The sequence below is a fragment of the Wickerhamomyces anomalus genome, assembly GCF_001661255.1.
Source record: "Wickerhamomyces anomalus NRRL Y-366-8 unplaced genomic scaffold WICANscaffold_1, whole genome shotgun sequence".
Classification (NCBI taxonomy): domain Eukaryota; kingdom Fungi; phylum Ascomycota; class Saccharomycetes; order Phaffomycetales; family Wickerhamomycetaceae; genus Hansenula; species Hansenula anomala.
Window position 1 is genome coordinate 3,088,002 of NW_017567110.1, and position 23,882 is coordinate 3,111,883.

The 23,882-nt window shown below is 34.0% G+C and overlaps 13 protein-coding genes across 13 annotated transcripts; 7 read left to right on the forward strand and 6 right to left on the reverse strand.

Annotated features, from left to right (window-relative positions):
- Window positions 1-1,323: 1,323 nt before the first annotated feature.
- Window positions 1,324-2,002, reverse strand: ARC19 (Arc19p; the record flags this gene model as incomplete). Its single annotated transcript, XM_019184498.1, has 2 exons — window positions 1,324-1,830; window positions 2,000-2,002. The coding sequence occupies 2 exons, from the start codon at window positions 2,000-2,002 to the stop codon at window positions 1,324-1,326; spliced, it is 510 nt and encodes a 169-aa protein (XP_019042138.1).
- Window positions 2,003-2,271: 269 nt separating this feature from the next.
- PRP40 (snoRNA-splicing protein PRP40) lies at window positions 2,272-3,930 on the forward strand (the record flags this gene model as incomplete). Its single annotated transcript, XM_019180629.1, has 1 exon — window positions 2,272-3,930. A coding segment is annotated over one exon (1,659 nt), but the record flags the coding sequence as incomplete, so codon positions are not given.
- Window positions 3,931-4,104: 174 nt separating this feature from the next.
- SEC11 (signal peptidase complex catalytic subunit SEC11) lies at window positions 4,105-4,659 on the reverse strand (the record flags this gene model as incomplete). Its single annotated transcript, XM_019184499.1, has 2 exons — window positions 4,105-4,333; window positions 4,388-4,659. The coding sequence occupies 2 exons, from the start codon at window positions 4,657-4,659 to the stop codon at window positions 4,105-4,107; spliced, it is 501 nt and encodes a 166-aa protein (XP_019042140.1).
- Window positions 4,660-4,930: 271 nt separating this feature from the next.
- CCE1 (cruciform cutting endonuclease) lies at window positions 4,931-5,506 on the reverse strand (the record flags this gene model as incomplete). The annotated part of the gene is made up of 1 exon (XM_019184500.1): window positions 4,931-5,506. One exon carries the CDS (start codon window positions 5,504-5,506, stop codon window positions 4,931-4,933), a length of 576 nt encoding a protein of 191 aa, XP_019042141.1.
- A 717-nt stretch (window positions 5,507-6,223) lies between these two features.
- WICANDRAFT_67124 (uncharacterized protein) lies at window positions 6,224-8,244 on the forward strand (the record flags this gene model as incomplete). Its single annotated transcript, XM_019184069.1, has 2 exons — window positions 6,224-6,533; window positions 6,611-8,244. 2 exons carry the CDS (start codon window positions 6,224-6,226, stop codon window positions 8,242-8,244), a joined length of 1,944 nt encoding a protein of 647 aa, XP_019042142.1.
- Window positions 8,245-8,486: 242 nt separating this feature from the next.
- URB1 (Urb1p) lies at window positions 8,487-13,391 on the forward strand (the record flags this gene model as incomplete). The annotated part of the gene is made up of 1 exon (XM_019180537.1): window positions 8,487-13,391. A coding segment is annotated over one exon (4,905 nt), but the record flags the coding sequence as incomplete, so codon positions are not given.
- Window positions 13,392-13,932: 541 nt separating this feature from the next.
- PUT3 (Put3p) lies at window positions 13,933-15,930 on the reverse strand (the record flags this gene model as incomplete). Its single annotated transcript, XM_019180871.1, has 1 exon — window positions 13,933-15,930. A coding segment is annotated over one exon (1,998 nt), but the record flags the coding sequence as incomplete, so codon positions are not given.
- Window positions 15,931-16,421: 491 nt separating this feature from the next.
- On the forward strand, window positions 16,422-17,413 carry ATP7 (F1F0 ATP synthase subunit d; the record flags this gene model as incomplete). Its single annotated transcript, XM_019180388.1, has 2 exons — window positions 16,422-16,433; window positions 16,798-17,413. The coding sequence occupies 2 exons, from the start codon at window positions 16,422-16,424 to the stop codon at window positions 17,311-17,313; spliced, it is 528 nt and encodes a 175-aa protein (XP_019042145.1). The 3' UTR covers window positions 17,314-17,413.
- A 161-nt stretch (window positions 17,414-17,574) lies between these two features.
- Window positions 17,575-19,609, forward strand: HCS1 (ATP-dependent 5'-3' DNA helicase HCS1). Its single transcript, XM_019182658.1, has one exon. It carries the CDS (start codon window positions 17,583-17,585, stop codon window positions 19,602-19,604), a length of 2,022 nt encoding a protein of 673 aa, XP_019042146.1. The 5' UTR covers window positions 17,575-17,582; the 3' UTR covers window positions 19,605-19,609.
- Window positions 19,610-19,681: 72 nt separating this feature from the next.
- On the reverse strand, window positions 19,682-20,683 carry SWD2 (WD-repeat containing protein SWD2; the record flags this gene model as incomplete). Its single annotated transcript, XM_019182659.1, has 1 exon — window positions 19,682-20,683. One exon carries the CDS (start codon window positions 20,681-20,683, stop codon window positions 19,697-19,699), a length of 987 nt encoding a protein of 328 aa, XP_019042147.1. The 3' UTR covers window positions 19,682-19,696.
- A 250-nt stretch (window positions 20,684-20,933) lies between these two features.
- On the forward strand, window positions 20,934-21,293 carry MCO12 (Mco12p; the record flags this gene model as incomplete). Its single annotated transcript, XM_019183089.1, has 3 exons — window positions 20,934-20,939; window positions 20,995-21,077; window positions 21,131-21,293. 3 exons carry the CDS (start codon window positions 20,934-20,936, stop codon window positions 21,291-21,293), a joined length of 252 nt encoding a protein of 83 aa, XP_019042148.1.
- A 222-nt stretch (window positions 21,294-21,515) lies between these two features.
- WICANDRAFT_60987 (uncharacterized protein) lies at window positions 21,516-23,137 on the forward strand (the record flags this gene model as incomplete). The annotated part of the gene is made up of 2 exons (XM_019183090.1): window positions 21,516-22,788; window positions 23,070-23,137. The coding sequence occupies 2 exons, from the start codon at window positions 21,516-21,518 to the stop codon at window positions 23,135-23,137; spliced, it is 1,341 nt and encodes a 446-aa protein (XP_019042149.1).
- A 22-nt stretch (window positions 23,138-23,159) lies between these two features.
- YNK1 (nucleoside diphosphate kinase) lies at window positions 23,160-23,685 on the reverse strand (the record flags this gene model as incomplete). Its single annotated transcript, XM_019184501.1, has 2 exons — window positions 23,160-23,582; window positions 23,650-23,685. The coding sequence occupies 2 exons, from the start codon at window positions 23,683-23,685 to the stop codon at window positions 23,160-23,162; spliced, it is 459 nt and encodes a 152-aa protein (XP_019042150.1).
- Window positions 23,686-23,882: the final 197 nt, after the last annotated feature.

A 23,882-nucleotide genomic window follows, 5' to 3' on the forward strand; every position in this document is an offset into this window, starting at 1 on the left:
ATGTTTGAGCAAGATTTAGATGTTGTAATTGTTGAGTTAATGAGATTACTATAGTATTGATACCTTCCCCTTACTTGAAATGCTCTTGTGTCTGGGTGCGGGTTGGCCAAAGAGCGTAGGTATGCCGCTGGCTGCCCAAACATGGGTGCTTCCCCAGAGTTGAGTAGCGTCGGATAATTCATGAACAGGATCGACACAAACTAGAATATTCCACTTTGGGACAAGATAGTGATGCTATAAAGGCATGGCAAATGCTTTGGTAAGGTCTTCCAAGAGTGTAGTTGTTGATTTCTTGTATTGGATTGAGTGGACCCTGTTGAGCAGACGAGGCTCTAGTGCTATGGGCCTTTCTCAGAGCTTAATATTCCCGCTGAACAGCGAGCTAAAAATCCGTTCCACACGATGAGGTCAACGTAAATGAGCTCTTTATTAACGTATAATAAGTTGAAAAGTACGAGACTAGAGGGATCTGAATTTCATAGCTGTGCTGTAGTGCTGAATTGCTAAATCTATGATGAAATCCTAGATCCTAGATGTATAAAATGATCCTTTGACTGTTTCTCCGATGATACAATTCGTAAGGCTTGAGAAAAGCCGAAGTGATCGACTAGGCCTCAAGGAATTCATTGGCTGGTGGTATATGTGGTACGTTTGTCTGTTAAATATCTCACACAATTGTGGAGTTACTTTGATGGAGTTGAACAAGAAAAGAAGGTGGTTGCAAATGGTTTTGGGTACCTCAGAACTAAAAATGGAAGAATACACAAACATTATCCGAGAAACGAGATACCTGGATCAATTAAATCGACTAGATGCTCATCGTAATCAAATATGGAGGACTTTACTTTAAACTCATGAGATTAACAATAAAACTGAATATCGAGATACTTCGATGCTTCCAACAGCTATAGAATCATGAGATTACCATCAACACTTATTGTGCTTTATAGATACACTTCGGTTCATCACTTCCAAGAATAATCAACTGATGCAACAGCATATGCAAATACTCTATCGAAAAAGGGGAAACAGTACTATTGTATCACCACTGGAGGCTGGACTCGTCATGATCACGTTCAATTGTCCTTGATACAGAGCACTAGTTATTCTTCCACTATCAAATGTCCCGAAAATTGAGCCACTTTCACCCCCATGAACATTTCAAGAGTTATGCTATATGTCCTCACGAGTTCAAGCTAATCAAAATCTACAACAATCTTATTTCTCCGGGAAAATAAGTTATCTATTTTACAAACACATCAAAGAAATGGCATATATCCGGACTGTCCTCTAGACGGTTTGATTTTGTTCTTGTTTCTTTGCTTAATCAAATGGTGTTAGATATGCTTCAGCAACAAATCTAGCTCTAGCATTCAAAAATAATTTCATTTCACTAATTTCTTTATCAACATCTTCCATAAATTCAATAATGAAATCAACTAATTTATGCTTCAACATCTTTTCAGTATGGAAATTAGTAATTAAAAATGATATATCATAACCCTGAATTGGAACTCTTCTTAAAATAAAGAAATGTTCAGCTCTTTGTGTTAAAAATCTTGAAAATTTATGCACCAATATTTGTTCAATTTCATCAGCTTGTTTTATCTTTATAGAAATTCTAACGGAATTTATAGATGGTTCAATTAATATTTGTTCATTTTCATTTCTTGCAATAACCATTGGGTTTAATAACACTTCTAATGATTTACCAGCTTCAATTTCTGGTCTATTATGTCTTTCCACGGTTTGTGAAGCAAAATCTTCTAAACATAATGCTGCTGTCAATGAGGTTCTCACTGCTGATAAATAAGGACGTAGAGATTGTGACTATTGCAAAAAATTGTCATGTTACGGCTTTGCATCTTTTAAAGGTTCAATTTGATCTAATATTTTAACACGAACTCCTAACTTTGAACCTCAATGCAAATGCCAATTTCATGACAAAATGAGTTAGTAAAAAGAACTCAATTGATGGAATACTTGACTCTCAACTTACCATTATAGAATTGAACTTTCAAAAGATTAAAACGATTCAAGCTAATCAGTTTTTGTTATTTAAATGTCTTTTCAATACTTCACAATTCTGAATTTTCGGGAGTATCAATTCAAAACTTGGGTTGATCATATTTTCGCGAAAACCTTACCCGGTGTTTATACTTTCCGCGAAACTCATCCAAACTTTTGTATAAACTTTTACACTGGAAAGATGTTAAATCAATAGAATTTCTTGTTGCTCAAATCAATTCATAAATTTAGGTAACTATGACCTGGAAAGAGGCTAAAGACGATAATGGCAAAGTCTACTATTACAATTCAGAGACAAAAGCCACAACATGGGAGAAACCAAAAGAATTGTATACTTTATTGGAAAAAGTTTTAGATAAATCAGATTGGAAACAAACAACGGCTGAAGGTGGTCGTGTTTATTATTATAATTCAAAAACTCAACAATCAGTATGGGAAATACCCGAAGAGATACAAAGTCAAGTTGATCTTTTAGAAAAAAATGAGAACTCGGATAAAGATGGCTCTTTTGATGTATCAATTTCAATTACAAATGATGGGAATGGGATACGTTCAATTATTGATCCAAATGAGAAATATCATAGTGAATCTCCATTATTTGTGAAACAGGTAAATGTTAATTCACAAAAAGAAGCCGAGGATATCTTTATTGAGATGCTTAGAGAACATGAAGTTGATGCAACTTGGTCATTTAGTAAAATTATGGATTTTTTCATCAAAGATCCAAGATATTGGGTCGTGGAGGATTCACTAGAGAAAAAAAGAATATTTGAAACATATTTAAATAACAGAACTAAAGAAGAATTGTTTAAAGAAAACAATTCAATTGAAAAATTTAAAGAAGCTTTTTTAGGATTAATACGAAACAACAAAAAAATCAAATATTATACAAGATGGAAAACCGCAAGAAGATTAATTCAAGATGAACCGATCTATGCACACTCCGTTATAAGTGAAAAGATCAAAAGGCAAACATTCCAAGAATATGTTGATGGCTTAAGAAAAGATCATGAATCAAATGAAGAAAAACTAAGAGAACAAGCATTAATTGAATTGAATGAATATTTCAAAACTATGAATTTGAACCTAAGTTCTAATTGGGAAAATACATTGAAATCAATTAAGTCTGATGCAAGATTTGAACAAAATAAACATTTCCAAGTATTGAATCAAGTGGATCTAATCAATGTTTACATTGAAAATATGAAATTGTTACAAAAAGATTATGAAGATAGAATTAAAAAAGCTGCAAGTGCCAATTACAGAAATGATAGAAAGGCAAGAGATGAATATAGAAATTTATTAGCTGAATTGAAAGAAACAGGTTTGTTAAGAGCCGATTCTAAATGGCCTGAAGTTTATTCATTGATTAAAGAAGATGATAGGTTTGTGGGGCTGTTGGGAAGAAATGGATCGAATCCAATCGAATTATTTTGGGATGTTATTGATGAGGAAGAATTACTTGTTAGAGCTAAAAAGGATATTGTTGATCAATTATTACTTCATAATAATTTTGTTATTAAAGATGATGTTGATCTTGAAGAGCAGAAAACTAAATTGATTGAAATTTTGAGAAAAGACCAACAAACTAAAGAATATGATGAAGATACAGTTGATATGATTTATGATAGAATATTGAAACAGATTAAAGAACAAAGAGAAAAGGATAAATTTGCATATGAACGTAAAATTAGAAGATTACAAGAAGAGTTTAGATCATTTTTACGTAAATTTGAAAATCCAAAAATTACAATTGAAACAAGTTGGGATGAAATAAAACCAAAGATTTCACAATCTCCAGAATATTTGGCATTACCTGATGAACAAACTAGATTAATAGCATTTGAAAAATTTATCAATAGATTGAAAGAGAAGAGAATTGAAATTGAAGCCAGTAAAGAAAGGGAAATCAAGAGGATCATCGAAAGTGCAACAAATGCAAGACAAGAACAACAGTCAAAGAAAAGACCATTATCTCCAAAAGAGCCAGTGATGGAATTAGATTATTGAATAATAAGATGATGTTTTTTTTTTGCTAAACTCTAATTTTATTCATCGTTATACATCTGTAGGATATCATTCTTTTGATAGTAATGAAGAAAGACCCATCAAACCTAGTAAACCATACTTGAAATATTGATTTTCAGTTAAAAGAATCGTCACATAACCAACTTTTGGGAAATAACCTTTAACTGTACCAACTATATCTTTTTCTTTATCTAAATAGTTTTGGTTATAGTTGTATAAACCTAAATCATCAACAGGATTGTTATCACCTTTTGTCAATAGTAATTGTTTTTTATCACTAGAATAACAATGTTAGTTTAAAAATTCATATAAACTTCACCTTCATACATACTTATGATGTTCTCTCAACACTCTATGCACAATTGGAATAGATTTACCATTGATTTCATAAACAACAACATCACCAACCTTAGATCTTTCATTTCTGTTCCACAAGAATAAGATATCACCTCTTTGGAACGCTGGTTCCATGGAACCTGAAAGCACAACAACAATTGGAGAGGATGAGTTTGTAGCGACTGAAAGCCCCTTCCAGAACATATAGGCAGAGGTCACCACATAGATCAGATTGAGCACTTGGGCCAGTTGTAGTCTGAGATTCATGATTGTTTTGATCTGGTTGATGCTAATATTGGGCAATTTGGATCTGGTGTTCTTCTTGAACAACGCTTCACAAAATACACGCGAAACTATTTTTGCAGAACATGTTCGCGATGTTCGCGAATTGTCGATACTGATGGCACGCCTCAAGATGACAGATATAGCTCAAATTTACGAACAATATTTAGGATCATTAATCGATCATTTCAAGTATATACACGTTTATTGATCTTTAAATATCAATTGAAGAATCATGTTGGTTTAACATGTAGCTCTAAGCTGTTTCCTCAATTTTAGTTCTTCTTTTGCTGGTTTTTCTTGATCTTTTAACCTTTGGTTTCTCAGTTTCTTCAAGAGGTATATCTTTTTTGTTATTCTTCGAATCCAAAAATTCTAGAGATTTCATATGTGACAAGTACATCTTGTCACTTGTTTCTATAACTGCATCAATGGATTCCTTCATCTCCATATTCAAAATCATTCTGTTCTTTTCCCATTTTACGTATGATAAACCATGAAGTAATGAGTCAACTAAATCATCACCTTTTTCAACAATTTTTGAATCTAATTCACCGCTATGAAACCTTGAATTCTTCATAACTGTTTCAAAGATCCATTTTGAAGCCGATCTACTCTTCTTTGGGTCATCATTTTCAATTGTAACATCAACGGGTAAAATGAATGGATTAGATGATGAATCTTTGGAATAATCAGCAAGCCATTTTTCAACCAGCCTTAGTCTAACCTTTTTACTGTTTTTGTTTGTAGATCTGTCACTATTGTCTGGTGTCCAATACAGACCCATTCTTTGAGGACTAGCAGACACAACAACAGAGTCCTTCATAATCATCATCAAACGTAAAGTTGTCTTCTTGCTTGGATGCGATATGAGACCTTTGTGATAATTTGAAAAATCCCATTCCTGAAAAAAATAAACAAAAAACAATAATCAGCAAGCTTAAATAAACGCCCTTTCTCTATAGCTACTTGAAGCAATTAAATTGAAAGCTAAAGCGAAGTGTTGTTCAATGTGTTCTATTTGCCTCTAATGCTGAAACGACCAAAATCAATCAACTCCGTAGATGTCCTTTAGCTATTAAACATTTTCCTCTTGAATTTATACATTTTCTGTGTCAAATATTTTCTGCTTAGGCTCGTGAAATATCCACTCATAATTCCTCTGGATACTCAAATTGTATGGTTTTGTGGTTTTGGGAAATGTAAACAATGAGACCTTAAACTTTTCGCGAATTGAACTGAAAATATTTGACAGATCAGTTATTTGGAATGGAGAGGTTACAAACCAGCAGAAGCTTTATCAGTTCTACGCAATCTGTAATGATAGGCCAGCTCGAGAAGAAGACGGTTGCTCAACTCAAAAGACTCTGCTTCAGCACTGGTATTCGTGAGTAGCTGCAAATTCACATTGGTCAAAAGACTTGAAGCCTAATACTAATAACCAGCATCTAGTGGTGATAAAAAAACTCTTTTAGCAGCTATAACCAATGAGTTTCCAAAAGTTTCACCTTTTCAAAGGACTCCTATAAATGGAAAAACATTCAATATCATGGCTATCGACATGGGGATCAAAAACTTTTCATTTGCAAAACTCCAACTTGATAAAACATTACCATTCAACACACCACCTTTAATCAAAGAGTGGACCAAGCTTGATGTGAACCAGTGGGCTGATGTCTCTAGTGATGCTTCATATGAACCTTCTAAGTATGCAGAGCTAAGTTATAGAGTGGTGGATGAGCTTATTTTCAATAAAGATCAAGATGTTCCAGACGTGGTTTTAATTGAAAGACAACGTATTAGATCAGCCGGTGGGAAAAATGTTCTTGAATGGGTTTACAGAGTCAATATGTTTGAAAGTATGCTTCACGCTACTATCTTGTCAAAGAGGTTGAGTGATCCACGGGTATCAGAAAATCTCAGAGGATTCCATCAGCAGGGAATGATGCTTATGAAAATGGAGATTTCAAGTCACATTTTGAAGAAGATAGGTTAGAGCATAAAAAGTCCAAGCGAGATGGCGAAAAGATTAGAAGTCATAGGTTCACAAAAGTTTTTAGAAGGAAAGAGAAGGCACAAAGCCCTGATTACACCAGCTCCCCTGAAGATGACTGTCGAATAGAGAAGGAACTGTCAAACAGCCTGGATACATATACCTCAACAAAGGTGACCGAGAAAGAGGTAAATTCATTTCAAGAAGAGAGTGATGATACAAGTATTCAAGATAGTAATGTCAAAATACAGACATCAAAGCGTCATAGGTCACTTAGGATTAGCTGGAGGTCAAAAAGAGATGTTCCAAGTAGTAGCATCAAGAGCTCCAAGTCTAATAAGAGATCAGGTTTTAGAAGTTTCTTTTTCAGGTCAAAAGGTCCAATTAGTGTTCCAAGTGAAAACAAGACGGAATCATCAGTTGTAACGTCATCAGTATACGATGTTCAGGAAACATTGACTCAGAGATATATGAAGGATAGCTCAGGTTTGAATCAATTGTTACAAGATATGGATGCTATACCCTTTGATTTATCTGTGAAGAAAGAAAATACTTTTCATGAGAAGGTTACAAAGGTTATCCAATCTTTAAGTCCATCAAAAAAATCACCAGAAGAGAGCACATCTAGATCAGATAAAGATGCTGAGGATGATTATTCACAAGATTTTGAAACATGGAATCCTTATGGTAGAACAAACAATAAAGACAAGGTTGATAGAATATCAATAACATCTAGTGAGTTTGAGTTGTCAAAGAAGTATAATGTCAATCTTTCGGTACAGAGAAGACCTAGCAAGCTTGGATCGTTTGCAAGAAGTCTATCACTAAGAGCAAAAGGCAAATTGAGGAGTCATTTGAATTCAGATGAATCGCTCAAGGAGAAAGAGAAGGAAAAGTTTAAAGAAAATAATGAGGAGTTGTCAACAAATCAGAAGGAGAGCTTATCTTCACTATTTGGCCAGAACCTTACCAAACCATCACCCAACGGAGGCAATAATTATCAGAGCGACTTCAGCTCTGCATCATCAACAACAGTGGCTGGAAACGATGATTTATTTGGAAAACTTTATGCTAAAACTTTAGATGCTGTTGATAAAGGGTCACCGAGTATTGAAAATTTTAGTGGTTCCACAAAGATTAGCACCCCTTCACGTAACGAATCTAGCAAAATAGAAAATATCGAAGATCCCAAAACACCCATTGAGAAATCAACCCCAAAACCAGGCTCAGATGCTTATCATAATGTGATTGTGAACTTTGCATCTATTGATGATGACACATATGACAGTGAAGAAGTGTCCTCTTTTCTCCAGGATTTTTATGAACCATCAAGACCCACTACAAAGCGAGATTCAAGAAAAACTTCATGTCAGTTGTCTAGATCAAATTCAAGAGCTTTTGGAAGTGTACGGAGAAATCCTTTAGAATTCAAGAAAGAGACACAGAGACCGTTGACAGCCGTTGAATTGTTTCAAAAAGAGCTTGATGAAAACAAGCAAGAATTGGAAGAACTTTCTTTCCAGATAATCCGAGATCGAAACCACCACAGGAAAGTGATTAATGGTCTACTGACTTGAATTGATCAACTATAATTTCAAAGGGATTTTTGTTGAATCGTGATGTAGTTTATATTTCCGAGGTGTAATTTATTTCCGAGGGCTTCGATGAGCTGCTAATTTTTTTTTTCTTATGATTGAAAAAACATGTAAATAGTCAAACTTGTTGAATCGCTAGTTGAAGGCTTAGGCATTTTTAAAAGGGTCTGATGTCTGGTATACCTCATCCAAAGAAGAAATGGGTGCCGCCTGCACAAACTGCTTCAGGCTCCGTTGATAATGGAGTTTTGGAAAAGGTTGGTACTCTTTTGAAAGAGGAATCATTAAATGAAATATCACAGTTTTTATCCAAAGGGTTTGGGAATCAGCTTCTACAAAGTTGGTCTTATTTTGCTCAAGTTAACGATCATAGAAAATTCACAACTTCCACAATATCACTAAGCAAGTTGTTGGGATTCATTAGTAACAATGATGAGCTTCAAGAATATGGTGTTCAGTTAATTAAGGATATCTTAACTAGTTACATCAAAACAATTTACAGAGGTTTAAACAGTATGAGAGCTTCTTTAACAAACCCTATTATCAGACTACTTAATGAAATAGTGATTTTCAAAAATGGTGCACTGATTGATGATTTTGTTGCGTTGTTTGATTTCACATTACCAGTACTACCAAAATTGTTAAATCCATCAAAATCAGAATTGTCAAATATCGAAGGTACAAAAGAAAAAGAACATCTTTCGATGAGATATTGCTTTATCAGATTTTTGTTGAATCTGCTAAAATACTCTGCTCCACTTCTTAGAAAAGACTTACTTCTAAGCAATAGTAAGATCATGATTAACTGGTTCAAGCATATATGTACCATTGATAGTGATGGATTGATAGGATTAACCATCTCTGTTTGGGACGAAAAAATTATCAAAGAACAAAGCTTTAAGAAGGCAACAAAAATCAAAGTTTTCAATGAATGGAATCTTTCAAAGTTATTACCAATATATTACACCAAGGACAAAGAGCTGCGTTCAGTGTTTGATAAATTCATTCTTTCATTAGCCACAGATTCCAAATATGGGTTAAGATTCAATGATGATGAAGCTTGGTTCTTACAAACTTCAGGGTCAGGCACCATCAGTGTAAATGGTAAATCTTTCAAAACCCACAACAAATTACTTTATGGTTTAATTACAAATTTAAAACCTTGGGATGATGATCTTCAGCTAAATACGACAATTCAAATTTTGAAAGCTTCTCCAGAAATGATACCTCCGTTCATGAACTATTTGGCATCTCGTGGTTTACATGATCCAAAACTTTCATCGTACTGGCTTGGGCAAACTTTGTTATTGAGTAAAGTGATCTGCTTGGATATACCTGCTGATATTGAGTCGCATGACGCCATGGTTCCACCTTCCACAAATATAATGATAGAGCTAGTTGTTCCTTGCGTATTAAATAGAGCAGTCTTAGCAAGATGTTTGATCTCGGATTCATTCCTTATTAGACAATTGTCATCACAATTGATTATTAACTCCATCCTGAAACTTGAACAAATCATATCACTTTATTCCAAGAAAGGTTGGGACGAGGCAAAGATACAATTGTTAAACAAAGTCCGTTTGTCCCTTCCAGAAATTTCCACAGTTTTGAACAGTTTAACAGATTCTTATAACAAGAAAAGTGAAAACAAGATATTGCTGCTAACGCTTTTAAGTGTCGTCAATGGTTACATGAAGCTGTTTTCGGAGTCATTGAACTTTTCTCAACAGTTATCCAAACCTTACTCTGATATAATCAATGAGAAACAATTCAAAAGTATTGATTTTGTCTTGTTAGATAGATTCTTCCAGTTACAAGAGGGTGATAGCACACAGTTAAAATGGTGGAATAAAACTGATAAATCAATTTCACTATTCACTTCCTTATTGAAGCTTGCATCTTCAAATGATTCAACAAACAGTGCAGTTTCAGCTAAAATCACTAACTTATTATGTGGTCTTGTTAAACAAACAGTTGTTTTCAATCACGAGGAGGCAAAGGTGAATCAAATAGAGTTGCTTGTCCATTCTTTACAGCTTGTAACTTCAATTGGAGGTATAGACAATCCCCAGATTGAGAAAATTTGGAAATTATTAGATGAATCAGTATCAAGATGTGTTCGGGCACCTTTCAAGTATCTTGATTCTTCAAAAGACTTACAAAGGATTAGTCCTTTACTAGTTACCATCTTTGAGCAATGGAAGTTTGTTGACAAAGAAACACCATATGACTTGACTTCAAAATGGTTTGCTATATTTTTAAGACTTTTGGTCATTGCTGGTGAACCAATTAGTGCAATTGAAAAATTGCTTGAGGGTGTTGATCTTGATTGTTCAATTTCTGACTACTTGCCCTCTGGGCCATATGAGGAAAACCTTCAGAAACTTCAGAATGATCCAATATTGAAAGTTGAACCAAATTCTTCATTTTTTGACTCAATAACCACTGCAACACTGAATAAAATTCAAAATAATGTCAAGCTACCTACATCACATTTAGATCTGGTTGGTGCGTTATTCAGAGTTTTGCAAATTTCCAATGATAACACCCTAAAGTTGAATCAAAGTGGGCTGGAAAAGATTATTGTTGACATCTTATCAAAGGTTGGTAACTACCTGATCGGAAATACAGAAGCCACAAAAGAATTTTCAAATAAGAAGTATTGGCTGCCATTGTTTGTTACAGAAAAAAAAAATGATAAAACTGCCTTCATATCCTGCACACTTGCTGAAATTTTTTCACAATTACCAGAATTCAACAATTTTGATTTCAAGGCAGTCATTAATGAGTTGCTAGAGAAAAAGACATCTTCTGATGAGGATTCTGTTATTGCTGCATGTTTATGGGCTCTTGACGACTCAACGCTATTAAAAGTTCTTGAGAACGATAGTTTGTTATTGAAACAAGAAGCTTTGTCACTCCTATCAAAGAGAAAAGTCTCATTAAGCTCCATCAATATTGCTTCATTGGCACAAGAGCCTGCTCTTTTACCTCTAATTGAACACTTCGTTTCATTGAACCTTGTTGCTTTTGATAATCTAGAACCATTGTTTACTACACTTTCAAGTGATCACTCAAGATTCTCGTTGTTCAATTTACTCTCTCAAAACCTTGATATTATCCCCCAACTGCTAGAATTTGTTATACTTAAAGATGACCCGGTTTTGACTTGTTATGTTTGTTCATCCTTGTCAGCAGCAGCAGTTTCTTCTATTGATAATGGAACATTCATGAAGTTAATTGAAGTTGCAGAATTATATGCTATTGAACATATCAAAAAAGAAGATTTTGAGATCATATCATTTCCTCAGCTTTTGAATATATTTGTCCACTCCACATCAAATATCGATGCAGAAGTTCAACAACTAATTTTATCATATGCGTTAACAAAATACAGCAACAAGTATATTCAACAAATTGCCGAAATAATCGAACGCTTCAATTGTTTCCAAGATGATCTTGTTAAGGTGTGGATTAATAAATCAATTTTGTTCATGACTAAGGTCTTTTCTGAAGTCAAACAACTTCCAGCATCTTTCATTGCGTTTTTGAAAAGTTTCAAATCATTATTATCAAAATCAGGATCTATTCAAGTCGCCAACAAATCTAATTTGAATACACTATTGGAAGCCATTTTTACTAGATGGGTAGCTGATGAGACACCATTAGAATTCGCGGCCATGATTATTGTTGTTGCCTCAAAAGCTTCATTAGAAACTACAAAGTTATTGCAAATTTTTATAGCGAATGATGATATTGCTTTTCTGAATAAGAATCATGCCACTTCCAGATCAAGATTTTTGTCTGCTTTGATCTTATGGAGATTGTTTGAATTTGATGTCTCAAAAAATTCTAGTTTAAGTTTACAAGAGAAGATATTAATGTTTTACAATGGTACAAATAATGCAGAAGATCAGCTATTATATAAAATTCTGGAAAAGATAGAAACCAGATTGAATAGCTCATGGGTTGATTTGGTTTATACCTGGGACTTCCTTGACTCTTTAACTGATGAAGAAACTGAATTAATTGGTGAAACTAAATTTATTGAGAAAAAGAAAGAAGGCTTCATTGTTACATTGAGCAAAACTAAAATCACAAATACTATAGAAAACTACTGCATTTCCAATTTTGAGGTTCCATCATTAAACTCTAGTGGCTTTGGAAATTGGAACAAGATTCAAAGTTTTTATGAGGAAGTTGAGTCTGCTGTTTCCAAGAAGGATTCTTACAATCCGTTGTTCCTATCATTGTTAATTATCAATAATGAAGAATTGATGACTTCAAGCACAGATGGGGAAGATCAATCACCAAAAGTGAATATGAGAAAACTTGTTGAGTCTGAACTTTTTGCATTTATTTTAATGAACTTATCATCACAAGACAAAAACCTTCTACAAGTTACTTTGAATATTTTATCAGCACTACTTCATTCGTTACAAGGTGATTCATCCTTCAAAGATAAACATATTTTTGAATTGTTTTTATCTAAGGTTGTTTATACTTTTAAGAAAACATCTGAATTAGGGGAAAGAACAAATCCACAAGAATTTTCTCCATTGATCTACTCTATGATTTCAAAATTATCAATAGTATTGAACAATCCTGGCCATTTCTTATACGAAAAGGCTTTTAGATGGATTTTAAAATCACCAGTTATCAGAAAGAATGAAATTCCTCTGTTTAATGAAATCAGCACGGTGTTAGTTACCAATGATGATGCAAGCCACTACTATAAACAGCTGGTTTGGTTAATTGAAGGTTTTGTTACAGGTGTCAAGAATAAAGATGATGTGAATTTGCTAAGAAATAAGAATGTTTTTGAATGGATATTGAATTTAGAATCATCTCCATATATCACCTCACAGTTGAAGTTCTTGATCTTAGATTTCATCAAGAGTGTCCAAGATGTTGAAGATGGTGCAGATATGTTGGTCACGCGTTATGGTGGTTTGGCAAATATTGAACAGCAATTATCTGTTGATGAGCATAATGGTGAATTGATCACTATCAACAATGAACTGGTTAAAAATAAACAAGAGGTTCTAAATTTGAAAGAACTTGGATTACGTTATTCAATAATTGGTCAAAATAAGAAAAGAATTGCCAATTGGACTCATGATGATGTTGTTCAAGGGTTTACAAAAAGATTGCATAAATGAAATCATTAGTCATAAACTAAATTGTACAATAAAAATAAATAGAATATAAAGAAAACAAACTTGTAGTCATTAATATCAGTTAGGCAAAGTCATCCATAAGTGATTGAAATTCTTCAGAAACTTCACCAAGGGGACCTAGCCACATTGCTTCATTTGAAATTTCTTTCCATAGTTCATTTTCCCCTTCAGTAACATTACCATGATGTAGAATATGCAAAGTATCACCCACTCTATTACTTTCCGTGTGTAACACTGGTTCTGGATCAATTGTATCACTAAGTTTTGAAAGGTTTGTTTGTTGATATCTTGGCTCAATGATGTTATCGATTTTGAGTCTTTTCAATCTATCACCTTGTCTTATAGAGGAAGTTGAATGTTGGAAGTTTGGTCTTGCAAAATGTGCATCGCTATCTTGTTCTTGTGATAATGGATGCTTCTTTGATTTTGATGAAGTTGGGACCTGTGAAGGAGGTGGAGTATTAGAATATGAGATATTGGCTGGTTGATAATCATCAGTATGCTTAGCAATCAAAGGTTGCATAATTTTGTTGAAATCTAAAGTGCTCATCAATTTTAGTAATTGTGCCCTTCTTAAAGCAGCAGCATGATTTCCCAAGTTTCTCATCTTTGTGAAAATTTGTAAAGCATGGTCAAGATGTTCAAAAGTTGCTTGATGAACACCAAATGCAGCATTAAACAGGATCAATGTAGCTGCTGAAGTGAATAGATATTCTCTATCCATATAACCAAAAAGAGCAACCATATTTTCAGGCATCAATGACCAAAGTGATCTAATTGTATTGATAGATGCTTGGAATGATGAGTTGAAAAGTGTAATGATTGATTTCGAGTAATCACTTAGATCAATATATTTATTATCAGTCTTGTGAGTTTTCAATTGCTTTGAAGCAAAATGGAACAATAAAGGTCTAACAGCTAAATTCATACCTTGGAAATATTCTGTCATCATATTTGTAACTAATCTTGAAATTTGTAAATCTTTTGCATTGAAATCAGCCTTCAAAAATTCTGGTAGATTGGTTCTCCACTCAATTAATTGACCAACTAATTCCGCCAATACTGGTAAGATATTACTGTTTGGTTGTTTTTGATAAAGACATGATAATATTTTAGCATTAATTTGGGTAATTTTCACACAATTTGTAATGTATTCAGCTTCTGGGAAAATATAATGCTCACATCCTGGTGGAGGGTTGAACATGTCAAAATCATCAGGTAATTCTGTTCCTATACTATTATCATTCAATGATAAAGGTAGACCAGCTTTAGAACTCAACATTCTTTCATACATATAGACGGTCCACCATAACCTTCTTCTATGTTCTAACTCATATCTTGTAACATTATCTTTCTCTGCATCGACATGCATACCTAGTATAAGTGAAGCTCTTAATGCCAATCCAAAATAAAAGTAAGATGCAACTGTACAATCAGCAACTTGTAAATAGAATGCATAAAGTAATAAAACCTCAATACCACCTTCCCTAGCACAGTTATCAATAGCACCCGATGCGAAAAGACCAGTAAATAATTCTGAAGCCTGATGGAAGAATCCAGAGCCAGGTAATTTAGCATCTTGTGATTTGTTACCGTTGATGTTATTTGCAGTACCCAGGTACATTTCACCAACTGCAAAGATTAACAACACTTTACAAAACCAAATTGTTTCAATTATTGAATCAGAAGAATCAGTACCCAATCCATTATAAACTCTTCTTAAATTCTCCTTCACGACACCTTCATTGAAGAAGTAAAAACAACCATCGTTATATGTAATGAAGGTATCCACCAACAACATTGCATAAGAATATGAAGGCAATGTAAAATTAACAGAGATACCTGGTCTTGTCTTTGTTTTACCCAACATGATTCTATAAGCATTCCCTTCTCTTTCCAAGACGGTTTCAGTATTAGTTAAACTTGGATTTTCACCACTAACTATTTCAGATTCATTGTTTGGAATCATATTTTGGACTTGAATACCAAATAATGTCATTGAAGAAGATCCGACATAGAATTTTTCACCAGTTCTTGAATAAACTAATTGACGTTGTTGATCAACAAAAGGTGCAACCACTTCATCATTATGATTACTTGTTCCTTCCCCAGTATTTGGTTCTGAAGGGTTGTTTGAAGCTGTATTATATGAGAAGGTTGCTGATAAAATTGAATCCACATCAGGAGTTTCTAATAAACTATCCAGTGCACTAGTTGAATTACCTGCATCACTATCGGCGTCAGCCACACTGTTGGTTTCACTAACGGATCTTGTTTTAGCCTGTTTCAAAGACGCCCTTAGACTTATATTATCCTTCTTCAATCTTGCAACATCATCATGAAGTTTTTGAAGGTATCTTACTGAAACGACAATTTTCTTATCAGCTTCTATGTATTCACAAGCAGATTTAGCTTGGATACACTTTGTACATGGTTCACCACCAGGACATTTGATGTGACGGCGACGACATCTAACACAACTGATTGAGAAGAGTTAGTTTGTGATACATTCACGATGCACTGATTATACTCACGCTATAGTTGATCTTCTCTTTTGCTTGGTGACTGGTTGATCAGCTTCTGATGGGAAGGGAGTCTGGTCCTGGGCGGCAGCAGCATGGGCAGCAGTGGCTAATGGAGCACTGGCGCTTGGTTTGAGAGGAACTGAACCTGGATTGGCCATAGCTTCGAAGACGATGCTTTTGTATTGTTTTGATGTTTTGATGCTTTGTTTATCATAGAAAAATTTGAAGGAATTGGGCTTCCGCTGGAAATATTAGTCATCAGAGTGTGGTGTTCGGGTGTTGCGCAAGTGTTTCAACGCCGGCGTTTCTTAATTTGTATGGCTTGTGCAAACCCAATGAAAAATCACCATTCCCACGAAAAAACAATCGTTGAGGAAAAGGGATACACACACTTTTGAAGATCAAGACCTGGAAACAGAACAACACAACTAAAGTTTTAAATATTCAATTAAAGATGTCTGCTTTAGTAAGTCTACATTCAACAGAGAGAGTGTGTTTATGATTAAATTTGGTTTGCTTGCCTTTAAGGATGGAATCGTCGTCTCGAGATCTCGAGGGTGTGAAGAAAACATTGGTTTTGAAAAGTCAAGAATGATGACTAGAAACTTGAAGAAGTGGCCCTTTTGTGGTAACTATATTATTTGATTGAATAAATTTACCATCTTTTGTCTTTGAACACCGCCGAAATGAGTATTTACCCCAAAAGATTTTGTGTTGAGAACAGAAACACCCATTATTGAAAGAGATCAAGCAACAGGCTCAAATCATAAACCACTGAAACACTCCCTTCTAGTCAACCAGGAATCCATGTACTAACATACCACTTCTAGCGTGCTTCTGCTGCTGCTAAATTAGACTGGACCAAAGTCATTTCCAAACTTGGTTTAACCGGTAACACTGCTGCTTCTTTATCAGCTTTCAAAAAGAGAAATGATGAAGCTCGTCGTTCAATTGTTGAATTAAAAGCTCAACCAACTGATGTTGACTTCTCTCACTACAGATCGGTTTTAAACAACCAAGCTGTTGTTGATGAAATTGAAAAACACGTCAAAGCTTACAAACCTGTCACTTATGACGTTGCTAAACAATTGAAATCAATTGAAGCTTTCGAAGCTAAAGCCGTTGAAAACGCTACTGCCACTGAAGATGTCGTTGCTAAAGAATTGGCCGACTTACAAAAAACTTTAGCTAACATTGATGCTGCTAGACCATTCGATCAATTAACCGTTGATGATGTTGTTAAAGTTAGACCAGATATCGATGATAAGGTTGAATTGATGGTTTCTAAAGGTAAATGGGCTGTTCCAGGTTACAAAGAAAAATTCGGTGATCTTAATGTTATGTAGATTGATGGTTAAATCAATCATTCATAAACTGAAAGAAAATTGCATAATTACAATAAATTCCAAGATAACAAACTGTGATTTATTTCTATACACCTAAAATACAGAAAAGAAACTTTATGATTACATATTGATTATGAATAATTAGATACAATTTTTTTTATCATGATGAAACTGAAATTTGTAGCGAAATATCAATTCGCGAATCTAGGCGAAAATATAACGTAGTTCTAGCATAGATCACTCTGTTCAATAAACAAACTCACTGCAAGATGTCCAACAAGAAACTAGCTGAAAAGTTTTTGAAATGCATTGGACTAGAGAGAGGAGCTGATATTGATCAAACCTCACTACTTTTAAACACTTTGCCTCCAAAGAAATTAGCAGCTAAAGGTCTTGCAATCATCAATTTAACATCAGAGAATATCAAAACAGGTCTCGGTGGTCGTACAATTTTAGAGTTGAAAAACGATCTAGGAGGTCATGAATCAGAGTCAATTGTTGCTGGTGATATAAGGACTGGTGATATAGTGAGAATTGACAAGACAGCTTCATCAACAAAGAAGAAACCGAAAACTGAGGAAACAGACACTGCTTGTGAAGGTGTCGTTACTAGAGTATCACAAACTTCAATTGTTATAACTATTGATGAAAATTTTGAAGAAAAGATATTAAACATTGCCAATGATAAACTATGGATTGTCAAAATATCAAATTCAATAACTTATAAAAGAATGGAGTCCACAATGAGGAAACTTTCAGAAATTGAATCAATACCTAATGAACTAATTCAAATTTTACTTAATGAAGCTAAATATATCCCACCACAAGAATCACAACTAAAACAATCATTCAGCTCATTGAACTTTTTTGATGAAAATTTAAATCAGTCACAGCAAAATGCAATCAATTTCGCAATCAACAGTCCGATTAGTATTATCCATGGACCTCCGGGAACTGGTAAAACATATACATTGATTGAATTAATAAGACAACTAGTTCAAAAAGGTCAAAGAGTTTTAGTTTGTGGCCCTTCAAACATTTCAGCTGATACTATATTGGAGAGATTAAATGGGAAATTACCAGGTGATCAATTGTTAAGAATAGGTCATCCTGCTAGATTATTAAGTTCAAATTTACAACATTGTTTAGATATAGTCAGTACAACAAGTGATGGTGGTCAATTAGTTAATGATATTAAGAAGGAAATTGATGATACCATCAAAAAGATCAAGAAAACTAAAAGTTATAGAGAGAAAAAGGCAATTTGGCAAGACGTTAAAGAGTTGAGAAAGGAGTTAAGAATCAGAGAGAAAAAAGTTACACATGAAGTTATTAAACAAGCAAAAGTTGTTGTGGCAACTTTACATGGTTCAAGTTCAAGAGATTTATTATCAATTTACAATTCACAACCTGGATTAAAACTTTTCGATACAATTATAATTGATGAAGTTTCTCAATCATTAGAACCACAATGTTGGATACCTATAATAAATCATTTACAATCGGATGTTAAGAAATTGGTTCTAGCTGGGGATAATCAACAATTACCACCAACTATTAAATTAGATAATAACGACAATGTCAAAGATATTTTGGCAACAACATTATTTGATAGACTTGTTTCAAATTATGGTGATTCTTTTAAGAAATTATTAGATACTCAATATAGAATGAATAAATCAATAATGGAGTTTTCATCTCAAAAACTTTACAATGGTGAACTGAAAGCTGATGATTCTGTGGCAAATATCTTATTACCAGACCTAACAAATGTTGAACAGAATGATTATACAGAATTCCCAGTTATTTGGTATGATACACAAGGTGATTTTCCCGAGAAGGATAGTGCAGATGATGATGAATTAGTTTCATCAAAGTACAATGATATGGAGGCATATGTTGTACATCTTCACATCAAGAGATTGATCGAGTCAGGGGTTCAACAAGCACATATTGGTGTGATTGCACCTTATAATGCCCAAGTTTCTTTTTTGAAGAAATTGTTACATGGTGATCATCCTCAAATTGAGATTTCCACTGTTGATGGGTTTCAAGGACGTGAAAAAGAAGTTATTATTTTATCATTAGTTAGAAGTAATGATACGAGATCAGTTGGGTTTCTAGCAGAGGAGAGGAGATTGAATGTTGCCATAACAAGACCAAAGAGACAATTATGTATTGTTGGTGATATGGAAACAATCACTCAAGGTAGTAAATTTTTACATGACTGGGTTGAATGGAATGAAACTAATGCAGAATTGATCTATCCTGACCCTGATGATATATTATAATAAAATGCTTAGCAAAATTAGAGTGTAGAATTCTATTAATCAAGATCTGGCAACCACATGGACTATAGAAAAAAAGAGTTAGTAAATATTCATCAAGAAAGAATAAAGGGTTTATTTGTACTCACTAATTGTGTATCAGCTGTTATTAATTCCAAATGCTTTGGATTGAATGCGCACATTCTTGGCTTTGTATCTCCTATCAATTTCGAAATTGGCGGTAATACAGGTGGAAGCTTTTGACCAGGTTCAACATTCAAATCCCATAATGCCACTTTACCATCACCATTACCAGCAAATACAAATCTTCCATCTGGAGAAAAACAAGCAGAACCAGTATCTGGCCAAGCTCTTGGTGGGATTGGCTCTGTTTCTCCCAACTCTGTATGAACGAATAAGTCAAAAGCATCAAGGATAATATGTTTTTGATTTGTTGAACTTAATAAGAAATATTTATTATCATTTGAAAACTCAATCTTGTTGAACCTAAAACCTTTCGGTAGTTGACAGGTTTGAAATGGCATTGCATCAAATTGTTTAGCATCTCTTAATTCGACTTTACCTGTTGCTTCAGATGCTACCGCTATGACTAAACCTGATGGATCAAATGCAACATATGAAGGTTTTTCAGAAGGTATTGAGGCTTGAAATGATGAAGTTCTCGTGTCCCATAGTTTGATAGTATCATCTAGTGAAGCTGAGCAGAAGACATCTTGCAGTGGACTCACTTCTAATGATGTTACTAAACCTTTATGACCTCTAAAGTACCTTATATATGAGTTATCATTTAATGATAAATATCTGATTGTATTATCTTCTTTTGTTGAAGCATAGACACAGTTTTTCTGTTGATGTGTGAATTTTGCAAGGTGACAGCCATATTTCTTGGAATATATTGGTTTACTATAAGTACCTTTGAAAGCATCATATAGATTTATTGATTCATTAGTTAAAGTGGAAATTAAGAATTGACCAGAATCGTCGAAATCCAATGACGTTATACAGGCTTCTGGATCTGTTGATTCAAAGACTTTCGATACTCTGAATTTGGAGTACGTTTCTGGCGTCAATGGAACACTCATAATGAGGATGGTTCTATATACTTGGAGAACCTTTTGCCATAGTTTACATGTCGTTTCCACTGTTGTTTACATTTTTCACTTCGAGATTTCTTAGTGCTGAAATATACACAGTTAGTGCGTATTAGGCTGTGTAAATACCAGCACAATACGTTCCCCCAAAAAATTCAAAATTCTGGCGTCTTTATGTCCCAAAACCACCACAACAAGTGCAGTTTATAAAGTGCAGAAAAGAGTGATATATTGATTGCAAATGAGTGTATGTTGTTGTTTATGGCGCTGATATGTTCATTGGACTAACATTATGTCTCAAGATTGGTAAATTGGTGCATTATTCCGTTGATTTGGTTCTTATTTCCATGTTATTGGCTTCAGTAAGAAGAAACACAGGTTTAGTGTAAGTATTGATGGAAATCAATCTAAAAGACTGTCTCTCTAACAATATACCAGTCTCTTGTACCAAGGTTCAGACTTGAGAAAGTACATTTCCAAATATTTGGCTTTTGGTGAACAAGCATACGATTATTTCGTGTCCTTTATCCGTCACTCTGGCTATTTTGGAACACCTGGGATCTTTGACAGAGATCTCAGAGATCTTGATGGCCAAAATTGAGCTACTTTATTATGATTGATACATTATTACTATATATTTTTGCTTTGTTTTTCTTGTTGATTCTATTGATTATACTATTAGCTACGGATATTCCTGCCTTTGATGTTCGCGGATTTGAGTTGATAAGGGCCCTTTGTCTTTGAAATATGGAGATCATTACACACTTTTCCAATCCAACAAGAGATTCAGGGCGGCTAGTTGACAAAGACAGTGTTGAGAGAAATGGCTATCTCTAGTTTGGGAAGGTTGAGTTTCAATAGAAGTTCATTTATTGAGGTGAAGAACTTGTTATTCAGAAATGATCAGGAAAAAATTGACTGTTTTATGAGGTTTTGGGATACTTTCACTTATACTTACATTACATTGTTCAAAGTATTGAGATTTTATATTGAACTGAAGCGCTTGAGAATTTCTTTAGGTTATAGTGTTGCTCATAATGAATTGGATCATCAGGAGGAAGTTTTGATCAGAATCATCAAGTATTTGAGAAAGAAGAGAGAAGAGTTTTTGTTATATCATAGATTCAACTCATTCCGTGATGCTGTGGCCAAATTCATAACTCCTCTTGAAATGGTTAATAAGGAATTCAAACAGTTCATTTATAGTGATTTGACAGCTGGTACCAAAAATTTGAGCAGAAATCTTATGTTGGATATGTACAACTGTGATCTGTCATATTTCAAGAATAAGATCATTCCTTCCCTTGACTTGGTCATGGATCACCTTAAGGATGTTGGAGGGAAATCTTTACAATTGAATGTCTATCTTGTTGGATTAAACACCATGGTTTTGAATGACAGTTCACAAAAAATTAAGAGAATTATTGGATTGAATCTGCCACTTATTAAAAGTCTTTTAAGTAATGATATTTCAATCAGTACATTTCATGTCCAAAGAAATGAGGTATCAATGAAATTTCTTGAAGTTGATGAATCAAGTGAAGGTTTGTTTGGTGGTGAAACGTTTTTTGGTAGTCAGTTAGTTACACTTGAAGCTTTCCAAAAAATTATCATCTCCGACTCTTTATGTATTTTGGAAAAACTCATGAGCTTGTTTACATCATTAATCAACTCAACTCAAAGTTCAATGGATTATTTTTTCAAGTTGTCAAGCTTTTTGGAAATGAATCTGGGGAAGTCTCTAATTGAATTTAGAGATATTTATGCAAACCCTTTTGAAATACAGGAAAATCTGAGATCTTCAAGCATTGAAATGTCATCAACGTTGAAATTGGCTAGTGAAATGTTGAATGAATGTAAGGGTTTCAAAGAATATATCCAGTTGAAATTTTTAATCGAAATCGTTGAAGTGAGATTAAATGTTATCAACACAACATATGGCCACATTGTGGAAGTCCTACAAGCTACTGAAAAAGTTAATGAACTTGATCGTACTGATAAGTTTCAGCAAAGATTTAAGATTGTTATTGACTCATTGAGCTGTGGAATTTTGGGTCTTGATGGTTCAATTGACGATGTTGTCAAACCTCTTGAAGGTTCGATGATTTGAAACCTATTTTATTGCTTTTGCTCTGCTATTACTTTCCTCTTCTTCTGCCCCGTGATAATCTTTATTCTTCATTATTTATTCTGGTACTAGTTTTTAATCGATTTAAATCGCTTCTGTTGTTTTTGACCCGGGTCCTGTAGTAGTCATCGAATGATTCAAATGCTCAATTCAACTTCAAACTAAAATCCGATTTTCTGGGGGAGAATGAAATTTCAGCCCTAACAGAATTTCGCTAAAAGGACAGCAAAGTAGAATTTTTCTCTACAGGAATAAATTTAAAAAGAATATTCAGACCAACTTCTCATCGGAAAAGGTCGCTTTATACATTAATCTAAGAAATTTAAAACATTAAATAACTTATTCGTAGATCCATCCGTATAAGGCATGTTTGTAGTCAACTAATTCTTCTTTTTTGAACCACAAGTTGATTTCTTTTTCAGCAGATTCAACAGAGTCTGAACCGTGACAAACATTTCTACCCATGTCAATGGCAAAGTCACCTCTGATGGTACCTGGAGCAGAGCTCAATGGGTTGGTAGCACCTAAGATAGCACGACCTTGTTTAACAACATCTTTACCTTCCCAGACAGTAGCTAAGATTGGACCAGACAACATGTATGATAATAATGATGGGAAAAATGGTTTAGAAGTTAAATCAGCATAATGTTCACGTAATAATGATTCTTGTGGAGTAACTAATTTGATACCAACTAATTTGAAACCTCTGTTTTCGAATCTACCTAAGATTTGGTTGATTAAACCTCTTTGGACACCATCTGGCTATTTCGAGATTTTTGTTAGCGCGCTATTCAATTGAAACGAGCTAGAGCTGGGAAATATAACTTACTTTGATAGCAATGAAAGTACGTTCGTTGTTAGACATTTTTGTTGTGATTGAAATGAATTCAGTTGAGTCAAGTTAAATAAGAAGAAGGAAAACGTTGGCCAACATGTCGAATTTTTTTTTTCCATCCAGAATTTTTTTTTTTTTTTTGATCCAATGAAAAAGAATCACCGAAAAGGGAAATTCGTACACGTTGTAAATTGACAGAGCTACAACTATTAACTTAAACATACAAA